Raw genomic sequence first — 25,346 nt, forward strand, 5'->3', positions numbered from 1 at the left:
TACAGTCCACTACAGGGAGAGAATATTTAATCAGTTTAGGTGAAGCCACCCTCTAACATAAGAACTCTTTCTAACAGAAACAATCAGGTCGGACACACACTTCCATGCATCCTTTATTCCATTATAAGCATTAAAACATCCATTTTGCTGCCTTCTTGCAACTACCACAATTATGACAATCAGTTCACGGCATGTTTAAGGCTTACTTAATCTGTTTTACACATTACCAAAATCGGATTCTACTGGCTTCATCTGCCTTTCATTTGCATATTGGGATTCCAGTGTGAAAGCAATGAGACTAGACCGCCCTGTGTGAGGGCTAATATGTATAGAGAAGATATTGAAGTATACCAGAACAGAGGATTATCGTACAAACCAGCTTCAGAGTGTAAATCTATCAACATTTAGACTGGAAAACCTCGTAAAAAATGTCAGTATCAAAACAATAATCAGCACTAAAGCAGGATCTTCATTTCCTTTAAAAGAGGAGCTAGAGGCAATATGCTAGAGATGACCGAGGGCTCCGTATCCAAAAACATCGGCCCAACATTAGCTAGGATCAGAACACACTAAATACTTAACTGACAAACCACTTCACAGAAATACACGGATCGATCATCCGATCATCACTAATCGCAGATATCCCTCAGACACAACGCTCCTGAGACGCTCAGCACTCACTTCAAATGGGAGCGGTGAATGTTTTGTGTCACCAATGTGAATGTTTTACTTTGCAAGAGTTAAAAGAACAAATTATTCAAACACAGTTGATACAAGTTGAAATGTTCACAACTATGAGGTGATTTGCATGCGTTGCTTACTTCCCCGTCGTGGTTCTTTCAGATGTCTTTGGACAACAGCGAACAGTCACAGGGCTCAGACAGTGTTGATGAGGACCGGCTCCTACGGCTGACTAAAGGGGAGGACAGCGGTCAGGGTCACTTAGAGTTCCCGACCGGTCTGGCGTTCACAGTGATTGACTGATGTATCGGATGAATAGCAGCGGTTCTCAGTCCCCTGAAGACCACCAAGACCTGCTGTCGTCAACAGGACTGGGTGAAATGTTTACGAACATAAGGCTTTATTTGTAGTGTGAAATGACAGAAACACTGTGGAGTTCAGCGGACTGTCTGCAGGTTAACCAGCACTAATGACCACATGATCTCCAGTTTCCTAAAGCACAGCCCCGATACCTGCTGCTCTCTCTACTACTGACGGAAGCTTCTGGATCACATGGCAACGGTACGCACCTGGTACAAAGAGTGAGAATTGTGATGCATACACAAAATGAACACGTTAATTAGACTGTGGGTTATGGAGCAATATTACTTTGTCATCGATGGCTTCACCAGGTGCTGAAATGTCGAGGTGTTTATCCTCAGCAACATGTCCCATTACGTCACTGACCTGCTGAGCAGCTCTACAGATCGTTGGTCCTTTGTTTCTATTCAGCATTACAGTTCACATGATGCAGCGATCACAATGGATTCCATCAACACTAGAGGTTTGACTGCAGCCTTTGGTGGTGTTAATCATTGTATTGACACACAAGTGCTGACTGCTCAAATTACCAGTGGCTCTAAAGAATTCAAGGACTTGAATAATGATTTGTATGTGTGCCAATGAGCAAGGCATAGTATAAATTGCTAGATTTCTTGGCATTATTGTCTTCCTGTATGAGAGAGAGAAGCATGCGTCAGGACTCCAAAGATCAAACTACAAAGGCCAGATGTGCAGCTGTGCACTCTGGTTAACAGCTTCTAAAAACACACCGACTGAAACAAGTTCTACCTGCATTAAAAACATGGAATGCAGATAACAAAACAAAGATAACAATCAACATATTCATGTTCCAAACAGACAAAATCATTACCTGGAAATATCTGCACAATCAAAGTGCAATTGTTTGGTAAACACTGAACAGTAACTTAAAAATACAGAAAAGTAAAAAACTTCAATTGTATTTCGAGGTGCAAAATTGATACTTCTTCACCTGGTATAAAAGAATAGAAAAATCAAGTTTAACACGGCAAAGACTCAGTCAAAAGAAAAGCAAGGATGAGAGGAACGCTCAGACAGACAGAGTGAGTAGAGGAAGGGAAGGAGAGTTCAGGATGAATTCAGAGTGAGCAGAGAGTGCAGACACTGCCTTGGTGCCTCAGTGTGTCCACATGTAGGAGCACCAGCCAACTTTTGGGACAGTATATGTTGAGCCAAAGCTTCACTCCCGGCCGGTACTGGCCACCGACTCTCGCCTGGACCTCAACAATGTAAAACCCCCTCCTCTTCCAGTCCACTACACATTCCTACCCTGAAATGGCTCCACGGTCAGAGGAGAGCAGTGTGATCAGCTGACTCCAGTCCTGCCCTATGCTAAGAGAAGAAGGTGGGAGATGAGTGTGTTGAGATGAACCCAGGCCCGAGTGCTGCGCTGCCCTCAGGAGGTGGGAAGCTCAAAGGAGATGAACTGCTTGAGTCTCTCCAGGTACTGGGCGTACAGTTCAATGTCGTTGTGGCCAGCTCCCTCCACCCACAGTGGCTCGACGGCACGGGGGCAGCGCTCGTACATGGCCAGGCCATGGGAGAAGTCGATGACCTCGTCTTCCGTACCGTGGATCACCAGCACTGGGGACGCCACCTTGGACACCTTGTCAATGCTATGCAGCGAAAAGAGACAGAGAGAGAGATGAGGGTAAGTATGAAGACGGGTATCATGAAGCGCTGACGAATTCCCCATTTTCAAATGTCACGCTCAGGGTGGAAGGGAGTCTAGAAACTAGTCAGACTGCTATATACAGTTGTGTGAAAAAGTGTTTGCCCCCTTCCTGATTCCTTATTTTTTTGCATGTTTGTCACACTTAAATGTTTCAGATCATCAAACAAATTTAAATATTAGACAAAGATAACACAAGTAAACACAAAATGCAGTTTTTAAATGAAGGTTTTCATTATTAAGAAAAAAAAAAAAATCCAAACCTACATGGCCCTGTGTGAAAAAGTGATTGCCCCCCCCCTGTTAAAACATAAATTAACTGTGGTTTATCACATCTTTGGAAAGCTGAGTTCAATTTCTCTAGCCACACCCAGGCCTGATTACTGCCACACCTGTTCTCAATCAAGAAATCACTTAAATAGGACCTGCCTGACAAAGTGAGGTAGACCAAAAGATCCTCAAAAGCTAGACATCATGCTGCGATCCAAAGAAATTCGGGAACAAATGAGAAACAAAGTAATTGAGATCTATCAGTCTGGAAAAGGTTACAAAGCCATTTCTAAAGCTTTGGGACTCCAGCGAACCACAGTGAGAGCCATTATCCACAAATGGCGAAAACATGGAACAGTGGTGAACCTTCCCAGGAGTGGCCGGCTGACCAAAATTACCCCAAGAGCGCAGCGACGACTCATCCAAGAGGTCACAAAAGACCCCAGAACAACATCCAAAGAACTGCAGGCCTCACTTGCCTCAATTAAGGTCAGTGTTCATGACCCCACCATAAGAAAGAGACTGGGCAAAAATGGCCTGCATGGCAGAGTTCCAAGACGAAAACCACTGCTGAGCAAAAAGAACATAAAGGCTCGTCTCAGTTTTGCCAGAAAACATCTTGAAGATCCCCAAGACTTTTGGGAAAATACTCTGTGGACTGACGAGACAAAAGTTTAACTTTTTGGAAGGTGTATGTCCCATTACATCTGGCGTAAAAGTAACACGGCATTTCAGAAAAGGAACATCATACCAACAGTAAAATATGGTGGTGGTAGTGTGATGGTCTGGGGCTGTTTTGCTGCTTCAGGACCTGGAAGACTTGCTGTGGTAAATGGAACCATGAATTCTGCTGTCTACCAAAAAATCCTGAAGGAGAATGTCCGGCCATCTGTTCGTGACCTCAAGCTGAAGCGCACTTGGGTTCTGCAGCAGGACAATGATCCAAAACACACCAGCAAGTCCACCTCTGAATGGCTTAAGAAAAACAAAATGAAGACTTTGGAGTGGCCTAGTCAAAGTCCCGACCTGAATCCGATTGAGATGCTGTGGCATGACCTTAAAAAGGCGGTTCATGCTCGAAAACCCTCCAATGTGGCTGAATTACAACAATTCTGCAAAGATGAGTGGGCCAAAATTCCTCTACAGCGCTGTAAAAGACTCATTGCCAGTTATTGCAAACGCTTGATTGCAGTTGTTGCTGCTAAGGGTGGCCCAACCAGTTATTAGGTTTAGGGGGCAATCACTTTTTCACACAGGGCCATGTAGGTTTGGATTTTTTTTTTTCCTTAATAATAAAAACCTTCATTTAAAAACTGCATTTTGTGTTTACTTGTGTTATCTTTGTCTAATATTTAAATTTGTTTGATGATCTGAAACATTTAAGTGTGACAAACATGCAAAAAAATAAGAAATCAGGAAGGGGGCAAACACTTTTTCACACAACTGTAGCTACGGTGAAGTGGTCCGAACACTTGACTGTACTCCAGCTAAGTGCATAGGATGCTCCAGGCAAACAGAAGGTTCAATGTTAGTTTTATCATCTTTCATTCAAGCTGTTCTCTGATCATTTACTGTGACACGGTGGCCTCTTATGTCACGTTTGGTTTTAGTCTAAACTTTTAAATGTATAGAAAAGCTGAGAAGTGGAAAACTGTCTGGTTCCAAAGACAATAACACAACAACATGGATGTGTTAATGTGTCCGTCTGGAAACACACATTGAATACATAAATGATCAGCTGGGTCTTGTTAAAGCTACAGTCCCTGCTGAGCAGAGACATCCCGTACTAATCCTCCTTGGTCATAACTAGGCGTGGCAGCTCAGCCTCCATTGCTGTTAACATAGAGGCTAGTTGGAGGATTAACGCAGGGAAATCATTGTGAGCTCATTTCACTTCACAGCTGGGGTGTACAGATGTGTCTGTCCCACATGCACATAATCTCTCCCAATATTTCTATGAATGTGAGCTCCCAGCTATACAGAGCAATCTCTTACACAGGAGCAAATGATGCCTGTGATGGACAAACATTTAATTTGCAGATACTATTAGGGTTTGTATTTTCTTTGAGCCATCCTTCACTCTTAATAGGACCCTTTGTACATCCATCACTCGCAGCGTGTTACCTTGAAGAAAACATTTTTTCTTGCCTCCTCAGCGAGCAAAGAATCTGGAAACAGCCCAAAACGGAGTAAATCCTTGATTTGAAGACTAAATGAACCCATCGGTTTAGAAGCTCTCACTGCTCAGTATGACCCAGGTCTCATGTATCCTGTCGTATGCTCACTGTTTCACAAACTACACAACGCACTATTCTGAAACACTTCCGCCACACGGTTTCATGACAACACATGCATGCAACTCATCTCAAGTGTGTTAACTCGTACAATTTTGCCAAAAATGCATGCGTTTGTAGTAGTGAGCATATGAGTGGATAAATGACACTTATGAGATTATACTACACGAGTTGTCACTTTGTAAACAGATGTTTTCTTGTTGTGTTGCCCCATTAATTCAATTCATGAAGACTTTTGTTTCTCGAGTCACTATTCAACATGGAAGCATGAGAAAAACAAAGATTTCTTCAAGAATTTAAGGTGACAAGATGAGTAAGATCGTCATTTTAGGGGTGAAGTATTCCTTTCATGGCGTATCAACATGAATGTGTTCCTGGTGTGTCTCGTGAACCTCATAGTGGAGGAATATGGAGCATCGGAATGGAATCGTGAGGTACCTAGAGAGAAACTGTCTGGATTGAGTCCACATGCTGTCCACACTCACCGAGACCTGAAGTCAATATGAGCCAGGCCACCTCAGCATGTAGTCTGATCAGATCCCAGTGAGAGCAAGATCCGATCTCACAGTGTACAGACCTCTCATGACAGAGTGACATTGAAGAGCCGAGTGGAGCCTCGTCGTAGTGAGACGGCCGCCGAACACACGCAGATGGCAACAGCAGAACCGCACCGCTTCACTGTGCAGCGACATTTCTGAGTACATTTTGGCCTCAGAGGCAAAACTGTTTAGAAAATGTTAAGCATGCTAAATAAAAAAAAAAACCCGAACATGTTATGTCACGTTATTCGTCAGTCCTTGGACCTTCATCAAGCCATGTTCATATAGACACATGCAGACTTCTTTATGGAGGGGAAGGTGTGCTCTACGTATGGACTTGAAGCACGCCTGTTCCCAGGCTTGGAGCACAGGACGTCCTGCATATTCATCCACAGCCAAAGAAATAAAACAACAAAGCTAAGCAGAACTTGTGAGAAGTGCTAATTCAAAGATATTTGCGTCAACCTTGAAAAACAACTTGAACAACTGCAGCAGTGGTGTGTGACATACTGAAATCTAAAAGTGGGCCAAACCTCAGCATCTCGCTTGATTGGAGAACGGCTGCTTTATGCCGACAGTGCGCTCCTGCTGCTTTCTATAGAGATCCAGCTGGGAAGCTTTGACACCACAGATTCTATCTCCCCACTCAGACACACAATTAGAAACATTGATAAAAGAACTGCAGAATGCAAAACATGCAATGGTAAAAGTGCCACCACCAACACTAGTTGAGGGTAATAACTGAAAAAAGAGCTGTTTCATTTGAGACAGATGACCCCAGCCTTACCCAGGACTAGACCCAATACCCAGCTGGTAGTGTTTTAGTTGAAACTGTATTTGAGGACAGATTTCTCTGTGCATCCATGTCCATTGTTGGTGTGGCAGTAGACTTAAGTTTTGGGGAGCATTTGTTCCTTGGTAGAGCCGCATCATTTGGAGGAAAATATCCAATTGCAGTTTTTCTACCAATACTGCGACTAGAACTTAAACTTGCCATTATCTACAGACCTGCATTTGTGCAGGTCGTAGTTGTCAACATGAACCAAGCACAAATTCATCTTGTTCCTACATCAGTGGAATCTGATGGAATGCAGCTGCTTTTGGAAGAGTGTAAGACCAACTTAGCCAATGGTTTACTTGACATTACTAAATATTACTACAGACATATCAAATTGAACCTAAATCGAATCAGTCATGTCCGACAATATTTGATAGAAGGCTGACACAGCTCTGCCCTTTAGGTCCATGTGATGGTAACTTACACAGAGGGGGGGGGGGGTCTACTTCAAACTAACCATCCTTGGCCTTTCCGTGTCCTCTCCGGTGTGAATGACACTAGAGGACACGGAAAGATGAGCTCTAGTGAGGGAATCCATCGGTGACCGTAGGCTTGTCTGACACCCACAACTTTCAGCTCTTCCACCGTTAATTATGTCAATTATTTAAATGACTGCACTTGTGATTTGGAAATGGTACTCGCCAATATAAATTTATAAATCCTTCAGACCAGGTTTTCTTTTTAATACTCCGCTAAAATCCTACCTTCATTAAACTTGAAGCAGTTTTAGACAGACGTTGATTCAACAGTATGATCATTTTGGACGATGTAGTTTGTGATTGAATGGTTTCACATTATACACTGAGGTGTTTGTTATTTAGCTGATCATCAATGATAAAAATGGGGTGGACCAAATGATAGAAACACCTGCTCTCTACATGAGAACCTTCATTGCACTGCATTCACTTGAGCTCTTAGTAGTTCTTGCATATAATGGAAACGCAGTCCTGCTGAAATGTGTGGTGCTGAAGCTAGAACGAAACTTGATGAGGGTTATAAAGAATAATAACTAGTAGTACTGTTATTAGTAGTATTATTATTCTCTCACAGCCCAGTCAACAGCAGACCGCTAGACCCAACTCAGACCACAGCTGGAGAAGTCATGTCCTATTGTGCTGTCCATTCTTACAACACTGCACACTACACACTACGGAGACAAAGCAAACTCATGAAGTTTCAACATGGTCGTGTCACCAAATCACAAACCCAGTGAGGTGGCATGTTACTACGACACCACCGTCCTAATGAAGTGGCCTACACAGCAGTTACTGGTCCCAACAGGAGCGTGGCTCGTGCGTGCAGAATATATAGAGCTGTACTGTAGCTATAACAAACGTCATCTATTTACATGCAAAGCTTCTAATGAGGTCTGTCATATCTTAGGACATCATCGCCACTGTTTCAAACCGGTACATCAACGTTATCCTCACTTCACCCGTCTCCCCGAGCCTCTGCTCCATGTGTATGGAGAAGCTGGTTTTTCTGGAACAAGGTTGATTTTTCTGAGCTTTTGCACCGCAAATGAGGGCATTAACCAATCACGTTGTGCAAAATGGACATATTCAAAATGTATACTGTAGTGTACAACAATAGTGAGGCTCCGTAGTCCCAACTTAAAGCACGTGAGAACTTCAGCTTTCTGCCAGAAATCTCCTCAGCTTTAGGCAACACAACTATTGGGTTAGGTTTCGTTACAGATTGTGGTTTGGGTTGAAATGAACCCTTTCTGGCAGAAAGAATCCTCCAGTGTGCAGTTTGAACAAAGACTGCAAACTTTAAATCTTCTTTTAACCTTGTCAAAGGCTTTCCTTTCACAATAAAGGCCCTAGATCAGGGGTCGGCAAACCCGCGGCTCTTCAGCCCGTCTGTTGCAGCTCCCTGAGGCTACATCCACACTAATACGTTTTGTTTTAAAGCGGAGTTTTAAAACTAAAACGATCTCCGTCCACACGCCGTTTCAGCATCGTTTTCGAGATGATCGCCGTCCAGACTAAAGCGCATGAAACCGAATATCACGTGACTATTCACGTACACTGGGCATGCGGGTGGGTGCCGGTGTAAACAGGAAGTAGATTGGTTGCTTAGTTAAAATACGACTACGAGTAATAAAGTAGTCTTTAAGAATGAAAGGTCGTGTTTGATACTCTATAAACTCAAACGCACATTTAGTGGAAAGTTTTAGAAGTTTTATTTTTCAGACTTAGTTACAGCGCTGTGGGTCTTTATCTCTCTCTCTCTCACACACACATCAAATTTACTTTAATATTAATACTTACACATGTTTTACTAGATTATCAACACACGTCTCACTCGTTTCCATTCTCACTCGTAGCTCTGCTGGTGGCTGAAGTCTCTGTCCTACTAAAGAGCATTTCAAGTTTTGTTCCTTTATAGTTTGTGTGTGGACTTCACAATAGTTGTGCAGAACAAAATAAGCATTAATAAGAAAAGGAAAGTCCTCCGTTTTGTGTCCGTCCTCCTCAAAGCCGCTAACCGTGACTTCAGACGTCCGCTCCATAGAGCCGATAACCCCGCTGGACACCTCGCTCACTGATCGCTCCAATAACAGCTGCTTCCTCTGCAGAAATGCAGACTTTACCTGAACAGCTGCTAGTAAAAACAACAAGGTCAGCAACGCCTGTAATCAGTTGTCCGTGTTGAATTAACCTGATCGGTAATCAATGTTGTTGTTTGTGATCTTCCGGGAAAGACTCACGTGATAGGGGCGTGACGAATCAGAGAAGGACACGTCGTGACTGCTAAGAACCAATCAAGTAGCGAACGTGGGTGTCTACGTCATTGTTTCTAAACGTATGCGTTTACGAGCGTCCACATGAAGAGGTAACGCCGGAGTTTTCAAACTCCGGCATAGTGTGGACGCTCAGTGTAAACGTAGCAGAACATGCGTTTTCAAATGGAAACAGTAGTGTGGACATGGCCTCAGGCTCTGACAAAAAATAACACGGAAATAAATAACGGTTATTTTTATTTTATGCCCAGTGGACAATCTTTCAAAGGGAACAGCTATTATCTTGGAGTTTGAGATGATACTGTGTCACTGAAAATATAAAATGTTTTAGTATTTTGTCACCTAAAATATGCGTCACATCCTATTACATCGCTGTCAGGAGCCTTTCCCTGCAGGTGGCTAATCATGATCTGCAGACCCCCCCCCCCCCCCCCCGCCCTCAGTAAACTACCAATGGATAAATCCAAAAAAAGAAAAGTCACGGAGGAAAATAGAGTTTAATTCTGCGTGGACATCTTCATTTGCTTTCACTGCCAACAATGCTGGTTTACCTGTATGTTTGATATGTGCAAACAATGTAATGTTGGAAGACACTTCCAGAACAAACACACAGCATGTGCTGAAGATGAGCGACAAAGAGCGATTTCTCAACTGCTGCAGCAAACTGAGCTCTTCATAAGAGTTTGATATTGTTCTAACAGGTAAAATAGCAATAAAATGTCAAGAATTGTATTTATTATTGTTCTATAATTTCATAAATACAACAAACTATAGTTTTTGTATATATAATATAACTATATATAAAACTCTGTAAGCTGTGATATCAAATAGCTTTTGCGGCTCCAGACAAAATGTATTTGGTGGAAAATAAGGCAAAATGGCTCTTTGGATAGTAAAGGTTGCCGACCCCTGGTCTAGACAGACACACTGTGTAACTGTATTCTAATAATAAGAGTTGACCTCAGACTGAGTGCCAGACGCTGTTCTGAGTCAACAGGACCCTGGTAGTTGGTCCACTGTCTGCATAAATCTATTCCAACCTTTTGTTGAAAGAGTAACAATCTGCATGTCCAAAATTTGCACCCGGTATGAATAGTTTTGATGCGAAAAATTGTCAGGCGAGTATTTTGCATTTTTGGGTTGTTTGTTGGTCACATCCCTGGTGTTAAGGCCTGTGCAAAGAATGAATAGACATTTTAAAAAAAGCTGTGCAGCACAGCGTTGATTTAGAATTTGAATGTCAAGGTTATGAATGAAGCTTCGAACACTTCGAACTATTCGGTTGTGCACGAAGAGTTCAGTGCTAGCACAGTGCTGAATTCTTTGCAGTTGGTTTCCTACAGACGCCACATGGAGCCGTGTGTGCAAGATTCCTCAACCTGTAGGTACAAGACAAACACAAGCACCCAGCGGTCATTACCTGACTTATCAGTTTGATTACATAAAATGAGCTGACAGATGGCTAGGATGAGTAAGTATGCTAGATAAGGATGGAGTAGTTCCACATTAAATTGCAGTTAAGTTATGCAGCTTTTTGGCGAGCTGTTAGATGCTACACATCAAGAAGATGAATCTCAATATCATGTTTGATCAAAGTTTGACCAATTCCTGCCCGAGTTGATGGTTCCGACAGATTCATCATAGTTGCACAGCTTCATTTTCATTGTTGCAAAAAGTGTAAAGTTTGAAGGACATTGGTTTCTGTATCTTGCACGAAGTCGGTCACCAAAATAATCTTTAATCGTCTCACTGTTGTCTCTTCCTGAACCACATCTCCTGGCAACTTCTAACAGGTTAGGGTTCTTCTGGAGCTCTCCCAAACCTTCAGCAGTGATAGGAGTGACCTAATACTTTGCCCTACTTTTTTGAGTGAAAGTATGTGTCACTGAGAAGCTTTGCCTAGGGGCTGCAATAGCCACATTAGTGATGGCTGATGCAGGCGTTTGGTATGGATCCCATTAGCTACATAAGCAGTAAGGGATGCCAGGTTGCCATTGGCAACTATTTTAAGAAATTGGCAACCAATTCTTGGCGTTTGGTTGCCAACAGGGGCTATCACTTTTTAACATAAACCAAAAACAGGGACAGCAAACCATATAGTTGTTGCATTAGTGATATTTAAATATTGCTGTTACTGCCAGAACCAGACAACGCTCCACACATTTATTTTAGACAGATAGGCCATCCTCGTTAAGCGATCATTAACCGACAACATTAACGAAAAGCACAACTAACAAGCTGCTCAGCTGATGCACAAAACAGGTTAAATCCATCATTTAGTGCCAGCTGCAGTGTATGAGCAAAATAGGAAACCAAATCCACAGTTCACCCGTTCGTCAGCAGCCAAGACGTAGTGTGCATTGTTGTCAACACGTGCAGCCACTTTCCCAGTAAGTAGTAGTAGTAGTTTAGCTAGAGGGTGAACGCCTGTTCTTAAGCTAGGTCGGTCGGAACTTGGCGTGAAGCAACCCGAATAATTCTGTTAAAACCCTTCCCAACACACTGTATGAACCATACAGATGTGTGGTAATTGCTGCATTTCTCCTAAAAAACAGGTGACATTGACAAAACGTGCTAAATTACATTGTTGAACATCCATTGTTTAAATATAATACATTTTAGAGATGGTTTCACTGATGTAACTGATTAAAATGATCAATCCGTGCCAATATTCTACTTTGAAAACACTGAATATGCAGACACGGCACGCTGCCTGCTGAGACGGACCATCTGCAGAGAGAGAGATGGATTTAATTGAACAGCAGGTCCATGGAAACCTCTGTATATTAAAGCCATTACTTTGTGGCGTGTGTGCTGTAAATTCCTAAGTTCAAGTCAACCCCTGAAAAAATAAATCCCACACCTGCAGTTTGAATAAAGTACAGTTATTTAACTTAACAGATCACAAAAGTCTCTTTCTGTTATCACTGTCACACAGATGTAAAGGGTGTATTGGAATATAGGAACAGTTCTGAAACAAGTTCGGATAAAGCAGTGCACTGTGTTGGACTAAAGCACGGTGGTTTAGGAAGAATCCGAATAAACTACAGGATAAACAATTGTTCAAAATATGTCCGATCATTTTGCGGCAAGAAAATAATCTACATTCTCTACACAGGTGCAGTAAAGATGATGTTGATTAGTCAGCTCTTTCAATCAGAGACTGAAAACAAGACGAGCCAACAAGCACATCGGGGGAAAGAGACCATTTGATGACGCAGCACCCTGCTGCTTCAGTATCACGACTCCTGTAACCATGGTAACTCTACAAAACAGACGGCGACGGCTGTAGCATCAAAATGTTTAGCAACAGAAAAATCTAAAATGCATGTCGGAAACCAGACTAACTGAATGGAAATCAAATGACTAAACTTTGATTGAAAATAAATCAAAAGACCAAAGCTAAATCTAAATCAGGTGCCGAAACTAACATTGCCAGACAGGAAGACTGCATAGCGACATTGCAGAGTGGCACTAGCCTGTTTTCAAACAGTGGAAACTGGATTTTAAAACATGGCTGCTAGTTTCCCAGGTAACCGTTGCTATGGTGAGACTCACCTGGGGAAGGCATCAAAGCAGTAAGTCTTCCGAGTGTCAGGAAAGGCCACCCGGAGCCCCGACATGAGTGGTGAGTGGAGGATGACAGCAGCACATTCATAGCGAGCAGCCAGGTCGATGGTGGGCACGGTGCCGATACTCTGACCGTACAGGATGATGTTCTCAGGTGTTACTCCATACCTGCACAACACACACACACACACACACACACACACACACACACACACACACACACACGCCACATTCAGCCATGGTGGCTTTACAGAGAAGACAACACCAGACTGTAGAAGCAACTCAAAAGCCAGTGAAATAAAGAGGCAGCGTGGTCTAGGTTCATGTTCAGTCTTTAGTAGAGGTGCACCAGCTGATGCTGGTCATGACTGGTGAACGGCCACATATTTCGGATGTTTTTGCCGGACACATTTACGATATTAAAAACGACACACAAATGCAGTGACGATGACATATGACAAGCAGTCTGTAAATGCAGGTTCAGCAGTTTGTATACAAATGTTACAACATCCCGATTATGTTTTCAATGAGAATACAAAACAATATGAGAGTTGTGAGTGCATCAGAAATATTTGTGAATATTGTTTTTTTATATGTGGATTTTGGATACATTTTTATATCATACCTGCAAACTCATAATAGGTGAAAAAGGTGACAAGCCCCCGAACCCAAACCCTGTCGGGGGGGCGAGGTCATGCTCCCCGGGAGAATTGTATTTTAAATATGAGCTTAAAATGTAGCATTCTGGTTTACTCTGAGAAGAAAATTAAGTGATAAGACATTTACTTTAAGCAAAAAACGAATGTATTATTCAGTTATTTATCAGTATTTCAGTTTTAGTTGAACGGCTGGCTTTTTTTTTTTGCAATCAATATTATTAACCTTTATTTAGACAAAATCCATTGAGACAGAGATCTCATTTTCAAAGGTTTTAGTCATATAACACATAAAAGAAAATAAAGGAAATAAAAACACTCCCTTCACGTCTGTTTAGACCTCCACCTTTATCCAGGTCCAGCTCCACTCACAGCTCAGCCCTGCGTCAAGCTGCGCTACACAAACAGCCTCCTCTCCCTGAAGCTCTTTGACATCATCTCATCAGTATCTGGGCCGCCTCATTCTACTTTGAGTTAAAAAAACAACCTGCAACCAGATCCGCCAGTGTTCCGGTTTAACATCAATCAGTGACCGCGTGAACTGAACCGGAACACGGGGGTGGGTCTAACTTTTAGATCCCCGATCACGTTGTTTTGCTGCCGATACTAATTATTGATCCTTGATGATCCATATTGGCAGATACAGATCCCTTTGTTGTTTGATAGCAGCTGGTCTACTCGGCTCCAGACTATTTATTTTTTGTCACCATCCCAAAAACCATTTACAAAACCATTACAAATTGTAAATCTTCTTTTACTTTGTTATAGTCATTTAGTGTTTTTTTCCTTCATAAAAATACACTATTCAAAAATGAAATAAAATATTGGTGGGTACAGTGTGTGTTGAAACTAGTTAAGAGTCCATGCTCTGTTAGGTGACGTGACACAGAGTGGTTCAGTAGAGACATTCAGAAACTAAACTAAGACAATCCCTAGCCTACATCTGGGCACGCTTGGAAAAACATTGTAGAGACCGGGGATGCCTGGTGTCAGGTATGCACTGGGTGGGTCATGGCAGAGAACCATCTGATATGAGACCTGGCCAGTTGCATGACTTCTCTTCTTAAGTACAGCAGGGTCAAAGGCAGGGCTGACAGAAAACAGGCCCGTCAGGGCAGGAGGGGAGGACCGGGATGGGGAGGACCGGGATGGGGAGGACCGGGATGAGGAGGACCGGGATGAGGAGGACCGGGATGGCATGTTCTCCTGCCAGAACTTCCAATCTGGGGAGGAAGCATTAAACAAACCCTCTCTTGTCCTGACAGTGCTGGCCGAGCAGACGCGTTCAGCAGCTCTCTGCATCAACACTCACACAGAAGGATTAGACCGTTGCTGAAAAGACAACCATGACAAAGGGTTTGGACAAGAGGTGCTGGGTTGTATGTGTGCTATGAAGTGATGCCATCATAAGAGCTCTTCAGATAACACCTTGGGTGTGACTAATCTTCTGTTGGCCTAGACAAATCCAGCCTCTGATAAGCAGCAACTGAACTGAGCAGCCGTCTTGTCAGAAGATGATGACCGCACACATGGAAACACAAAGCACCCGCTGGCCAGCTGACTCACTAAACACTGGACTTTGATACAGCACACTGTTTGGACTAGACCGAAGTACAAAAACTAAAGGCTGATTATAGCCATAACTGGGCATCATGTGTGTCAATTGTTCTGGTAATGAGAAGGGTAAAGACAGATTAGGCTGCAACAACTAGCCAATTACAATCAAATATAAAAATAGTTTGAAACTAATTTGATCATAGATTAGTTGGATCTATGTTATGCTGTGGCAGCGTCTCTGTGGGGGAAGTAAACCTACCAATGCCAAACTGCACAGAAAGAAACAGCTTTGCAGGAACACAAATGAAGAAACTCGGTAAAAACAAAAGCCCATCTAAGCCCAGTTCAGACAAAATCATTGTTTGTAAAGGTTCGCATAATCAGCTGCGTGGAACTTTTTTTGGGATGAAAAGATGATGGAAGTTTAAAACAAGTACATTTCAAACACAGGCAACATCAAACATTTCAATAAGATGAAGCTATGAAAGCCAGGAACACCCCCGTCACATGCACAACAGGAGCCGGATACGCTCCCTGCCATAGCTAGCTCTCATAGGCACAGCGAGACCACAGGGCTGTGACTGAAGCCACAGACATGGTCACTGCTGAACAAAGGGTTAATGCTGAGAGAGACGAGGCAGGAATACGAGAAATATTTTGCAGCCACAGCTCAAGCTAAACTGGCATTATATATATTGGTATTATAGTACTCATCAGGTCTAATCAAATGAAGAACTACTACTACAACAATATTTTTTTAATCTAAATTAGATGAAAGGTGTTGGCATAAAAATGTAATCTCCAGAAGGAACATTCATGCCCGTTCACACAGCAGCTAACACCCCCACGTTTAGTGGATATTAGAGACGCTAATTTACATGCTGCAACGATAACCCAAGGAAAACAGGATAAGTCCATCTTTCCATCATTTACCCCCACCTGCAGTGTCTGTGGAAACCGGCACCTGAACACCCAGTCCAGCCGTCTGGGAGAGTTAGAAGCCATGGTAATAGTACCTGGTAAATGGACTTGTACAGCCACTCAAACCACTCTACCACTCAAAGAGCTTTAACACTACACGCCATCATTCACACCCATTCATACACTGATGGCCGGGCAATCAAACAAGGCACCACCTGCCCATCAGGACTGACAAACCCATTCACACCGAAGGCAAAGCTTTCAGGAGCAATTTGGGGTTAAGTGTCTTTCCCAAGGACACATCGACATGTACTGGGGCTCAAACTGCCGATCTTCTGATTGGAAGACAACCTGGTCTACTTCTGCCACCCAAGATGTTGCGTGCATTGTCGTGGACACATGCAGTCACTTTCCCAATTTCTGGCATCAATTAGTTTAGCTGCCATGTTGTCAGCCATGTGTCTGTCTGCCTGGAGTACTCCGTCAGGTTGTTCGGTCGAGAGAGAAAGTGTGTGTGTGACGGTTTGTAGGAATTAGCTCTAACTCTGGTGACAGACATTGTGCGAGATGAAAGCTCTCGTTTTTTTCCGAAATAAGGTCCCATGGGAGACAGCTGAAGGGCCGAGACTCTGCCTCTAAAGCAGCTGACGAGCAAATCTCACAACTGCATTTAGTTTCTTTAGTGATACAAGGACTGTTTGCTGGATGGATATAATATTATTATAAATATGTTAGGGCTGTCACTCTTCATTCAAAATGTACACAGTCATTTGAACATAATTAATATTCAAACTGTAATGACCTGTTCAAATATAAAACTTACATACCATAAGCACAACAGATTTCTGTAAGTATTTGCACCGAGTTACATGACGATGTATTCAAGCTCAGTCAGTAAAATAATGTGTACTGGGCCAAGGTAAAGTATAACTTTATGAAGTGTTTAAACGTCATCTTGTAAAATGTAGTGTTGGTGATGAACTTGAATAAATCCAGTTTGAGGAGATGTTTTCACAGCAATATAAATAAATATTAGAGATGAATTATGAGCCGTTTAACTTCCTAACACGAGCTCTAAGCAGCTTAGACTACATTATTTAAACTAATGTCAAGACTTTTAATCAATGCAAGTATTTACAGAAACAAATACAACAGAAAATCCCCTAATCATTTGAATTGTATTTTTATGTAAATAACCACAGGAGATGACAAAGTCAAGTTGGTAAAAGAAAAGAAGAGGGACAGAGGATAAAGGTGCACCTCGTGGTGCCATTTGAAATAGTAAAATGGTTAAATAGATCAGACGATATCATGGCTTCTTTCTCTGAGATTATTAATGCGTAAAACTTAAGACTTCCAGTTGAAGGAGTGGCTTTATTTGGAATGAAGTGAAAACACTCCAAATACTGGAGAGTGACTGGAAAGCTCCTTCCAAAGAAAAAGAGATGGAGGGAGGGAGAGCTAGAGCAATGTTTCCATATGCAAACTCAGGCCAGTCTAAAATGGCCTGTTCAAACACACTCTGTAGAAATTCCATGGAAACATTACAACTGGCACTAAAACCTTTAAGTCAAAGCCAAGGAAGAACAGTCTCCAAGTAGTAGCATGAGGTTTTCTCAAGTTCACAATGCAGCTTACAGACAGCGTGAGGGTTAATGAGTAGGTGCATGCACAGGAAGTGCTTTCAAACAGAGGTGGCATGTGACCAAGGCAACGGATCACAATCACCTCAGCCAGAACAAACTGAAATCTTTCAGTCTCCTGAAAATAATTTCCGTTCTTTGAGCCCCATCTCCATATAGGCTTAAAATCTCACAAAACCAATCCGGTTTCAAAAACAGAAACACACAACACCCTTGAATGAGCCGGCGGGTCCTTTAACAAGAGCCTTTCAATGAAGAGGAAATAAAGAGTTCCTTTAGGTGAGGATTCATTCCGCACACATACACAGAGGATCATGCTACCTCATTGTAGCCTTGTGGGACATTGTACTTTAAAAAGCTTCAGGTGAGAAGACAGAACCAGCAGTACAAACCGCCTCTGATGAACGTGAGTAAACAGGCGTTGGTGGTGCGGCGGAGACAATATAAAGGATGAAAACAGCAGCCATACCCTCAGACGTGAAGCCCAGTTAAATGATTTGAAACTACTACATTTAAAAAACAATGATAAACAAAGCTTCATCATTACTTCAGAAAGGAGAACAAACAGCAGCATCAGAGATGCTCTATGGGATGGCTTTCTCAGATGCCGCTGCTTGTACCACTCATGGAAGACAGCATGAAGCTGTGAACAAGGTGAGAAACAGGCTTACATTATTTTTACTGTAATTACATAAAATCTTGTTTGATAGTTCTAGCCCATCTTCTTAATGAAATGATACACCCACTGTCGAGCCCCATCTCACCAACATGTATTCTATGTTTAAGATACAGGAAACTTAATATATACATTCATAGTATATGCAAATTATCATAAGCAACAACTTTTACATACGTTCAATTTTGACTGACACTTAAACTGCACCGCTTGCACCTAGTGAGGGTCACTTCATCCACAGGATGAACATGTATCTAATGTAGTACCTGAGGCAAAGTTATGGGCGATATTTTTCAATAAGACTAGTTCAATTTCTTTGTCCAAGTAATGCATACTAGGACTCATTTTCCAACTACGCATTATGTGGACAGGAATCTTTGGGAAATCCCACATCATTAATGCAGGTCACACCGCCTGTTGTGCCAACACGAGCCACATCACACCGAATGAGGAAAGACATGTCCATGCTCTATTCTGAGCTTCTCCTTTTTAAGCCCACATTCACACTGATGTGATGAGGCTTGGGGAGCACTAATGAAAGAACATCATGCTCAGATGAATTGGTATATTGCAGTGTTGGGCCGTGCATTTTATACCTGGGCCTTCACTGCTGTCCTGCAGCTGAAACACCTCATTAAGACGCCACAGCTACGGTTATCATTTGTTTTGTGTAAAAATGAAGCTCAACACCTATAAATACACTAACTGCAGAGTGCAGATACATGAATACGGCGAGAGTGCGTCTCCTCTCTTCTCTGACTGCAGCGTGAGGCTGCTGTGAGAGTTACCGCCTGTGAGTGCTTTGGGGTGGCTCACGGCAGCACCCGCTGCTCGTTCACGACAATGCAGAACGGTACGTGCTTTAACGTCAGAGTCAAAACACCAGAAAAGTCTCCAACAACACCAGAAGAAGTCGCTAGATTTGTCACTAGTAGCTTTTGACAAAAAAAAGTCTCCATGAGGGTTCAGAAAGTCGCCAGATTTAGCAAGAAAGTCGCCAAGTTGGCAACACTGGCACCGGCTAAATATGTCCCCAGAGCAACATTGGACGTAACAATAGTTCCTATCACATATAAAACCAAACAAAAATCCATCTTCATAAAAACAAGTTGTACAAATAATAATATATAAACAAGCATATTAAAGCTACTGCAGATGTAAAAACAAAAGCAGTTCACTTACCAGAGCTGCTGTTCACAATTTAAAGACAAAGTCCTCCTTTCTTTGTTAGTAAAGAGTTTAATCTCACGGTTGTTCAGTACATCCGTGTGTTTTAGTTCCAGTAAGAAGTCCTTCTCCATTCATGGACGCCAGTGAAGACAGTCGAGCCTCCCCAGTTGTATTTCTTGAATACGTTTTAATGCGTTTGAGGCTGAAAATGTCCACTCGACAGAGGCAGCAGATATTGGGATTGTCACCGCCCAACATGTCACGCTAGCCCACTGACCAATCACGTACTTGTAGGCCAGCTAGCAGGCTCTGACACGTCAAAGAATACGCCCAACATGTCAAACTAAAGATCTGATTGGTTGAAGACTATGGCAATCAACAATATCGTCCCCATTCACTTAAACTGCACATGGATGCACTTGTGAGTCTGCAGGCCTCGGGCCTCTCTTCTTACCTAGAGACACAGAGGTGAAATCTGATTGGATAAAAGCTCTACTTAAAACAAGCTGCACTGGAAGCAGAGCAACTGAGGAAGACAGTAGCTGTGCAATGAGAACATAAGATAATGGGAAAACAAATTAGAATACATTGTGTATTTATGAAAAATGATTAAATAGCTATAACTTTGTGATTCTGTCAGGGCCAGCAGAGAAGGCCTTGCAGGCCCACCACTGGTATATATAACCATGCCATACTCTATATTTACCTAAATGGTGATAGGGTAACAGATTACTCCACTTTCTTCTTTTAAGACAAGCTCCCTTAATTTGCCATTGCAACCCAAACACCCACATTTCATTCCAACCCGTTCGGGGGCACAACAGGAAGTGATTCTTTAAAACCTGATTGGGGGAGATGTAATTTCAAACAAGAACAAGTACAATAAACTGATTAAGCAATTATCAAAATGTCAAGCCAACTAATCGTTGTGCAAACAAATCTTTATCTTCAAAGTTTTCTAGCAGCATCAATTGAGCAGAGCCCTAAAGGCTAAGTAAAAGGACTGCCACTATGAAATTAAATTGCTGTTTAAGGGCACAGTCTTAATGATTTCACACAAAATATAATGAGAAAGTTATTGAATCAACATAAAGCTAAGGAGAGCCTAATGATGAACACCGATTCATGCTTGGGAGGTTGCTCTCCAGAGGGTCAGGAACAATGAAGTGTGAATTTAATGCTCGGCAGGAAGAGACTCTTTTGGTTTCCTTTCAGTAGCCTTTAGACCATCTGTCAGACGGGACATTAATCTGAGGCATGTTCACAATAAGAAATCTACGGGTCGACTTTATTGTATATGAAGTAATGATCGGCCTATGATCCACATAATATGATAGCACTGTGAAGCAATAGGACAATAATACCGTAGGCTCTCCATCAAATCTGTATAGAGAAGCTTTCAATAAACGTATTAAAAGTTATACAACCCAGCAGGCAATGTGCCCAGCCCATACCGGTCTGAGATGAGCAGACATGGACAAGAATTATTTGCTAATTATTGGCTTATTAAATTCCAAAACAATTGCAGATTGACTGTATTTTGAGCATTTGTCTTGGTCTGTTGTGGCTTACATTTTTCAGTTGCAGATTGTATATTTTCATATTCAGATCTTTTTTTCAGTTACAGATCTTTTCATCACGGTTAGATTGTATTTTTTTACTTTCAGACTCATGGCCTTGATCTGGACCCCATGAGTGACAGCATAACAAAGAAGACGTTGCCTTCGGGTAACATAGGTTCCGTGAGAATTATGACTCAACACTTTCGATACATTCTGGGCCTGACTCTCTCTGGCATGCTTTGAACTCATGGTGCGAGCGGTACCGGAGCGAAATGGGAGATGGATGTAGCAGCAGATATAGCGACACTTTTAAACTCAACTCAAATAAAACTTGAAAAATCCGCTGTGTGCTCCTTCCAAAATATGTAGTTTTCAGAGCGCTCCAAGCAGCTGCTGAGGGTAGCCCGTGGCTGCTGATTGTTGGAACAAGGTTTCAGGAGTCAGAGTATAAAGCTTTGACATTTGCATCACTTGGCCTTTCCTAACAGTGATTGTGAACAAGCCATAGCCCTTACAGGATAATGGAAGTTCTGAGACCTTGGTCAAAGTTCTGACAGCTCAAATGTCTTGGTGTCCTTCTGCATGGTGCTCTTTTGCTCTTTTCCACTCTAAAATAGTACAAAACAAAAAAGATACTGTTAATAGTTAAGTGAGTGTAACACAAATGTTGACTGGACAGGCAGACACTGGCATGGAGGTGTTTATGGTCTCACACTCTAAATAAGAGTCTAGTGTCTTTGAAATAACACTAGAGTGAGCCAGGATGAAAAATGATCTAAATCTGTATCCCTACCACAGTTCATGTGGTCAAAGAGTACAGGTTGAGTTCACAAGTTCCTTAAAAATGGGTTCCTGGAGAGTTCCTGTGGCCAGAAGTCAATGAAGACGTTCCGTTGTTATGGCCACCTAATAGACAGCAGCTGGGTGGAGAAGTGAGCCGTGTTCTGGTAAAGTAGGCTCATGCATTAAGGAACCACTGTGCAAGTCATTTCAACTGAGAGTTTATTAGGTGTTTGCATTTAGACAAGCCTTCACCAATGTCAAGAATAACTTCTCATTTCAGCCAATTTAGACGAGAAATCCTTTAAAGTGCAGCGAATAACGTAAGTTTGAAGATCTAAACTACCTCTGATGGGGAAGATCACGTGACTGCCACAAAAGCTCCAGAACAGACACCCAAAAGTGGGTGGTGGAAAAACATGACCCTCCGATTCTGAACTGAATCACAAATGTCAATATTCATGTTGAACGTTGTTTATGACATTGTGTTGACTAAACAAAAGAGAGAAGATAAGAGAAGTCATTATTGATCCCAAGACGTTACAGCCGCACAAGGATAGAAATAAGTATGGATTAAAAGAGAAAAATTAAAAATAAATCATTTTAAGTATATCAAATATTCTCAACTGCGAGATCACATGTGCAGCACCTGGACAGAGTAGAGCGCACACACAAGAGTACACTTGTTATTGATGTCCAGAATCAGGCATGCATTTGGGCACCGTTTGGATTGAATTACCTAATAAAAACAGTAAGCTTAGCAGACAAAGGTAAAGTACTTGTGTGTATCTTGTACCTGATCCCTCAGAGGACCAACGGATGCGATGCAGCGTGACAAATTCCTGCACTAACAAAAGCACTCTCACACACACAGCAACTAGGGATTCCCCCCCAATACCCGGTTCTAAACAGAACCGATAAGACAGTAGTAAATACCCGGAGTATCGATAAGGTCCGGAGTTCACAGTTCTGCGATCAGTACTTTAGAAGTTATGAAGTGAGATCTCTGTGGAGAAAAGCGGCGTTGCAAACCTCTCTCTGTTCCCGTCGTTGCACGAGGAGCGGAGTCGTGCTTTACTCTGACACACACATCGACTCCGGCTCAGGACAGCCTGAGACTCACATCATGGCAGAGAATAAAAAGATCCAGTGTGGCTACAGTTGACTCCAGTAGATGCTGAGAACTCTCGTTGTCACAAACACAATAAAACCCTCAGAAGTGAGGGAGGAAACAGCAGTTTATCACATCATGTGACCAACAAGCAGAAATGCTCCATTTTCTACTGTTTGTGGAGCAGCCGTTAACTTGACCTAAAGCTGTCAAACACACTGCACCTGTAGAGGAGACTCCACTATAAATGTAGAGAGTCAGTACTAGTGTAGCAGCAGCAGACAGCCTGCTCTCAGAGGAGCTTCACCTTTTGTTTCTCCAGGACACACCAACAAGTGATGTTGGTCAGTAAATTACACTTTCATTTGAATATTCTCACACAGAGACAAGACTAACATGCTATACCCCATCAACTGTTTTAAATGTAAAAAGCTGCATACTCACACACTTGACATTGTGTTTTTCTGTTTGGTCAAACAGTGACTTTCATCAAGTAAGCTTACTGGTGCCCCCTTTTCTATTCTGAAGTATTGATTGTGAATTGAATCATGGAACGAAACATTTCCACCCAGACAACTCAGTGGATGATGTGGTTTACAGTGTTTACTCAAAGGATGTATTCTGTCTTGAAAGTTGGACTTAAACAGATGCAGACCTCAAATTGTGATGCAGCAATTGTTGGTTCTACTCCTAGTGTTATGGTCCAGTCCGTTTTTTGGTTACTAAAACGGGTTTTGACAGTACTGCACTACAACGGGAATACATGAAAGGTTTGTTCCATGGATTCTGAATAGTTTATGACTTCAAACTATTTTTTCACATTACCATTCATGTATGTCACAGCTTGCACAGCGCCCCTGTAGTGGTTGTACATTGAGTTGTTAGGCTCTGCCACATAATTGGTTAGAATGAAAAACCTTTAGCCTTTACCTTCCTCAATATGATCATGTATTGGGACTAGCTGACTACATGAACATCAAACAATTGAGCACATGTGCTGATCCCAAATACTCTCATGGCTCATACTCACTTGTTCCTCAGGACCTGCCAGGCCGCCTCGATGTCCGCATACAGGTTCTTCTCAGAAGGCTTGCCAGTGCTGACTCCGTAGCCCGAGTAATCGTAGGAGAACACGTTGCAGTTGATCCTGGAGCCGAGGCCGATGTAAAAACTGCACATCTGCCCCAGGTCCACAGCGTTACCGTGGGAGAACAGCAGCGTGTACCGACTGTTCGGGGCGCAGCGCACAAACATACACCCGACCCGGTTACCCCGGCTGCTTCTGGTGCTGAACACTTCCACTGCATCGAGCTCTCGTTGAGAGTACTGCCAGTCTGCCCGTTCGGTTAAATGTAAGCTAGCTACCCCATTAGCATCGGTGTGCATCGAGTAAGTGGGCTCCGGCGGTAGGAAAGCTAGCTTGGCCGCGATGCGGCTGGGGCAGGGCGGACAACAGAACAGCCAGCACAGCTCACCAAGAGAAAAGCCATTCATCCTGGGGCCTTGTTCGGGCATGTGACAGGCGCGGGGTTACCCCAATGATTCCCGTCTATTGAATCAAAAGAACAGTTTTCTTCAGGTATGAGGTCCTATTCTTTCCACATTAACAGACTTTATCGGACAGCGTTGGATGACCGATGGCTCGGTCTCTCGGCTGGGCAGCTAACGCACTAGCGGGCAGGTAGTTAGCTAGCTAACAACCAAACTTAGACTTCATGAAGATTAGAGAGCAATACAAACGCAACATTCCAATTCATATTATTCTACAGCACAAAATAGTGCAGCGACGATTCACGACAGAACAATTCCGCCCTCGAAACACATTACTTGCTATACGTCAAGATTTGTTGCTAATGTATTGTAAGAATGAGAACGGCCATTTCTCTAGAATGGATACAAGCCGGTCTTCCGGTACAACCGGATATCCTGTTTGGCTTTTATTTTGTTGTTACGTTTTTTTTATGTCAATTTATTTTAGTCATTTTTTTATTTCAGATTACTTGATTGTATTTTGGACTTTAGTTTCATTGTAGTATTGCATTTATTTTGTTATTATTTCTTATTCTAGGCAGAGTTTTCAAATGATTGTGTCTGTCTATATAACTGTATGTAAAAAAAAGTTGTAAATAATTCTCAGTGAGCATTTTTCCATTGAAAAGACGATTATTGACTATGGTCTCGGGTGAAAAGATGTTCTAAATTGGTTCAAAAGTGAAGTTTTTTTCACTGACTATTTGAAGACGTTGATTAAACAATCACATTTAGACCATATTTCACCGGGATTTGCGACAGTGAAA

At 42.4% G+C, this 25,346-nt stretch overlaps 1 protein-coding gene across 2 annotated transcripts; it reads right to left on the reverse strand.

Annotated features, from left to right (window-relative positions):
- On the reverse strand, nt 1-24,961 carry abhd17c (abhydrolase domain containing 17C, depalmitoylase). 2 transcript variants are annotated; one of them, XM_076109822.1, is made up of 3 exons: nt 24,080-24,961; nt 12,962-13,141; nt 1-2,657 (listed from the first exon to the last, which is right to left on the reverse strand). In XM_076109822.1, the coding sequence occupies exons 1-3, from the start codon at nt 24,562-24,564 to the stop codon at nt 2,438-2,440; spliced, it is 885 nt and encodes a 294-aa protein (XP_075965937.1). In that variant the 5' UTR covers nt 24,565-24,961; the 3' UTR covers nt 1-2,437. The 2 variants fall into 2 exon arrangements, with proteins under 2 accessions (XP_075965937.1, XP_075965938.1); XM_076109823.1 differs by lacking the exon at nt 1-2,657 and adding an exon at nt 9,882-10,782.
- Between the last annotated feature and the right edge of the window lie 385 nt (nt 24,962-25,346).

This window comes from Anarhichas minor, unplaced genomic scaffold (assembly GCF_050575085.1).
Source record: "Anarhichas minor isolate MPS153535 unplaced genomic scaffold, ASM5057508v1 ptg000042l, whole genome shotgun sequence".
NCBI classification, from domain to species: Eukaryota; Metazoa; Chordata; class Actinopteri; order Perciformes; family Anarhichadidae; genus Anarhichas; species Anarhichas minor.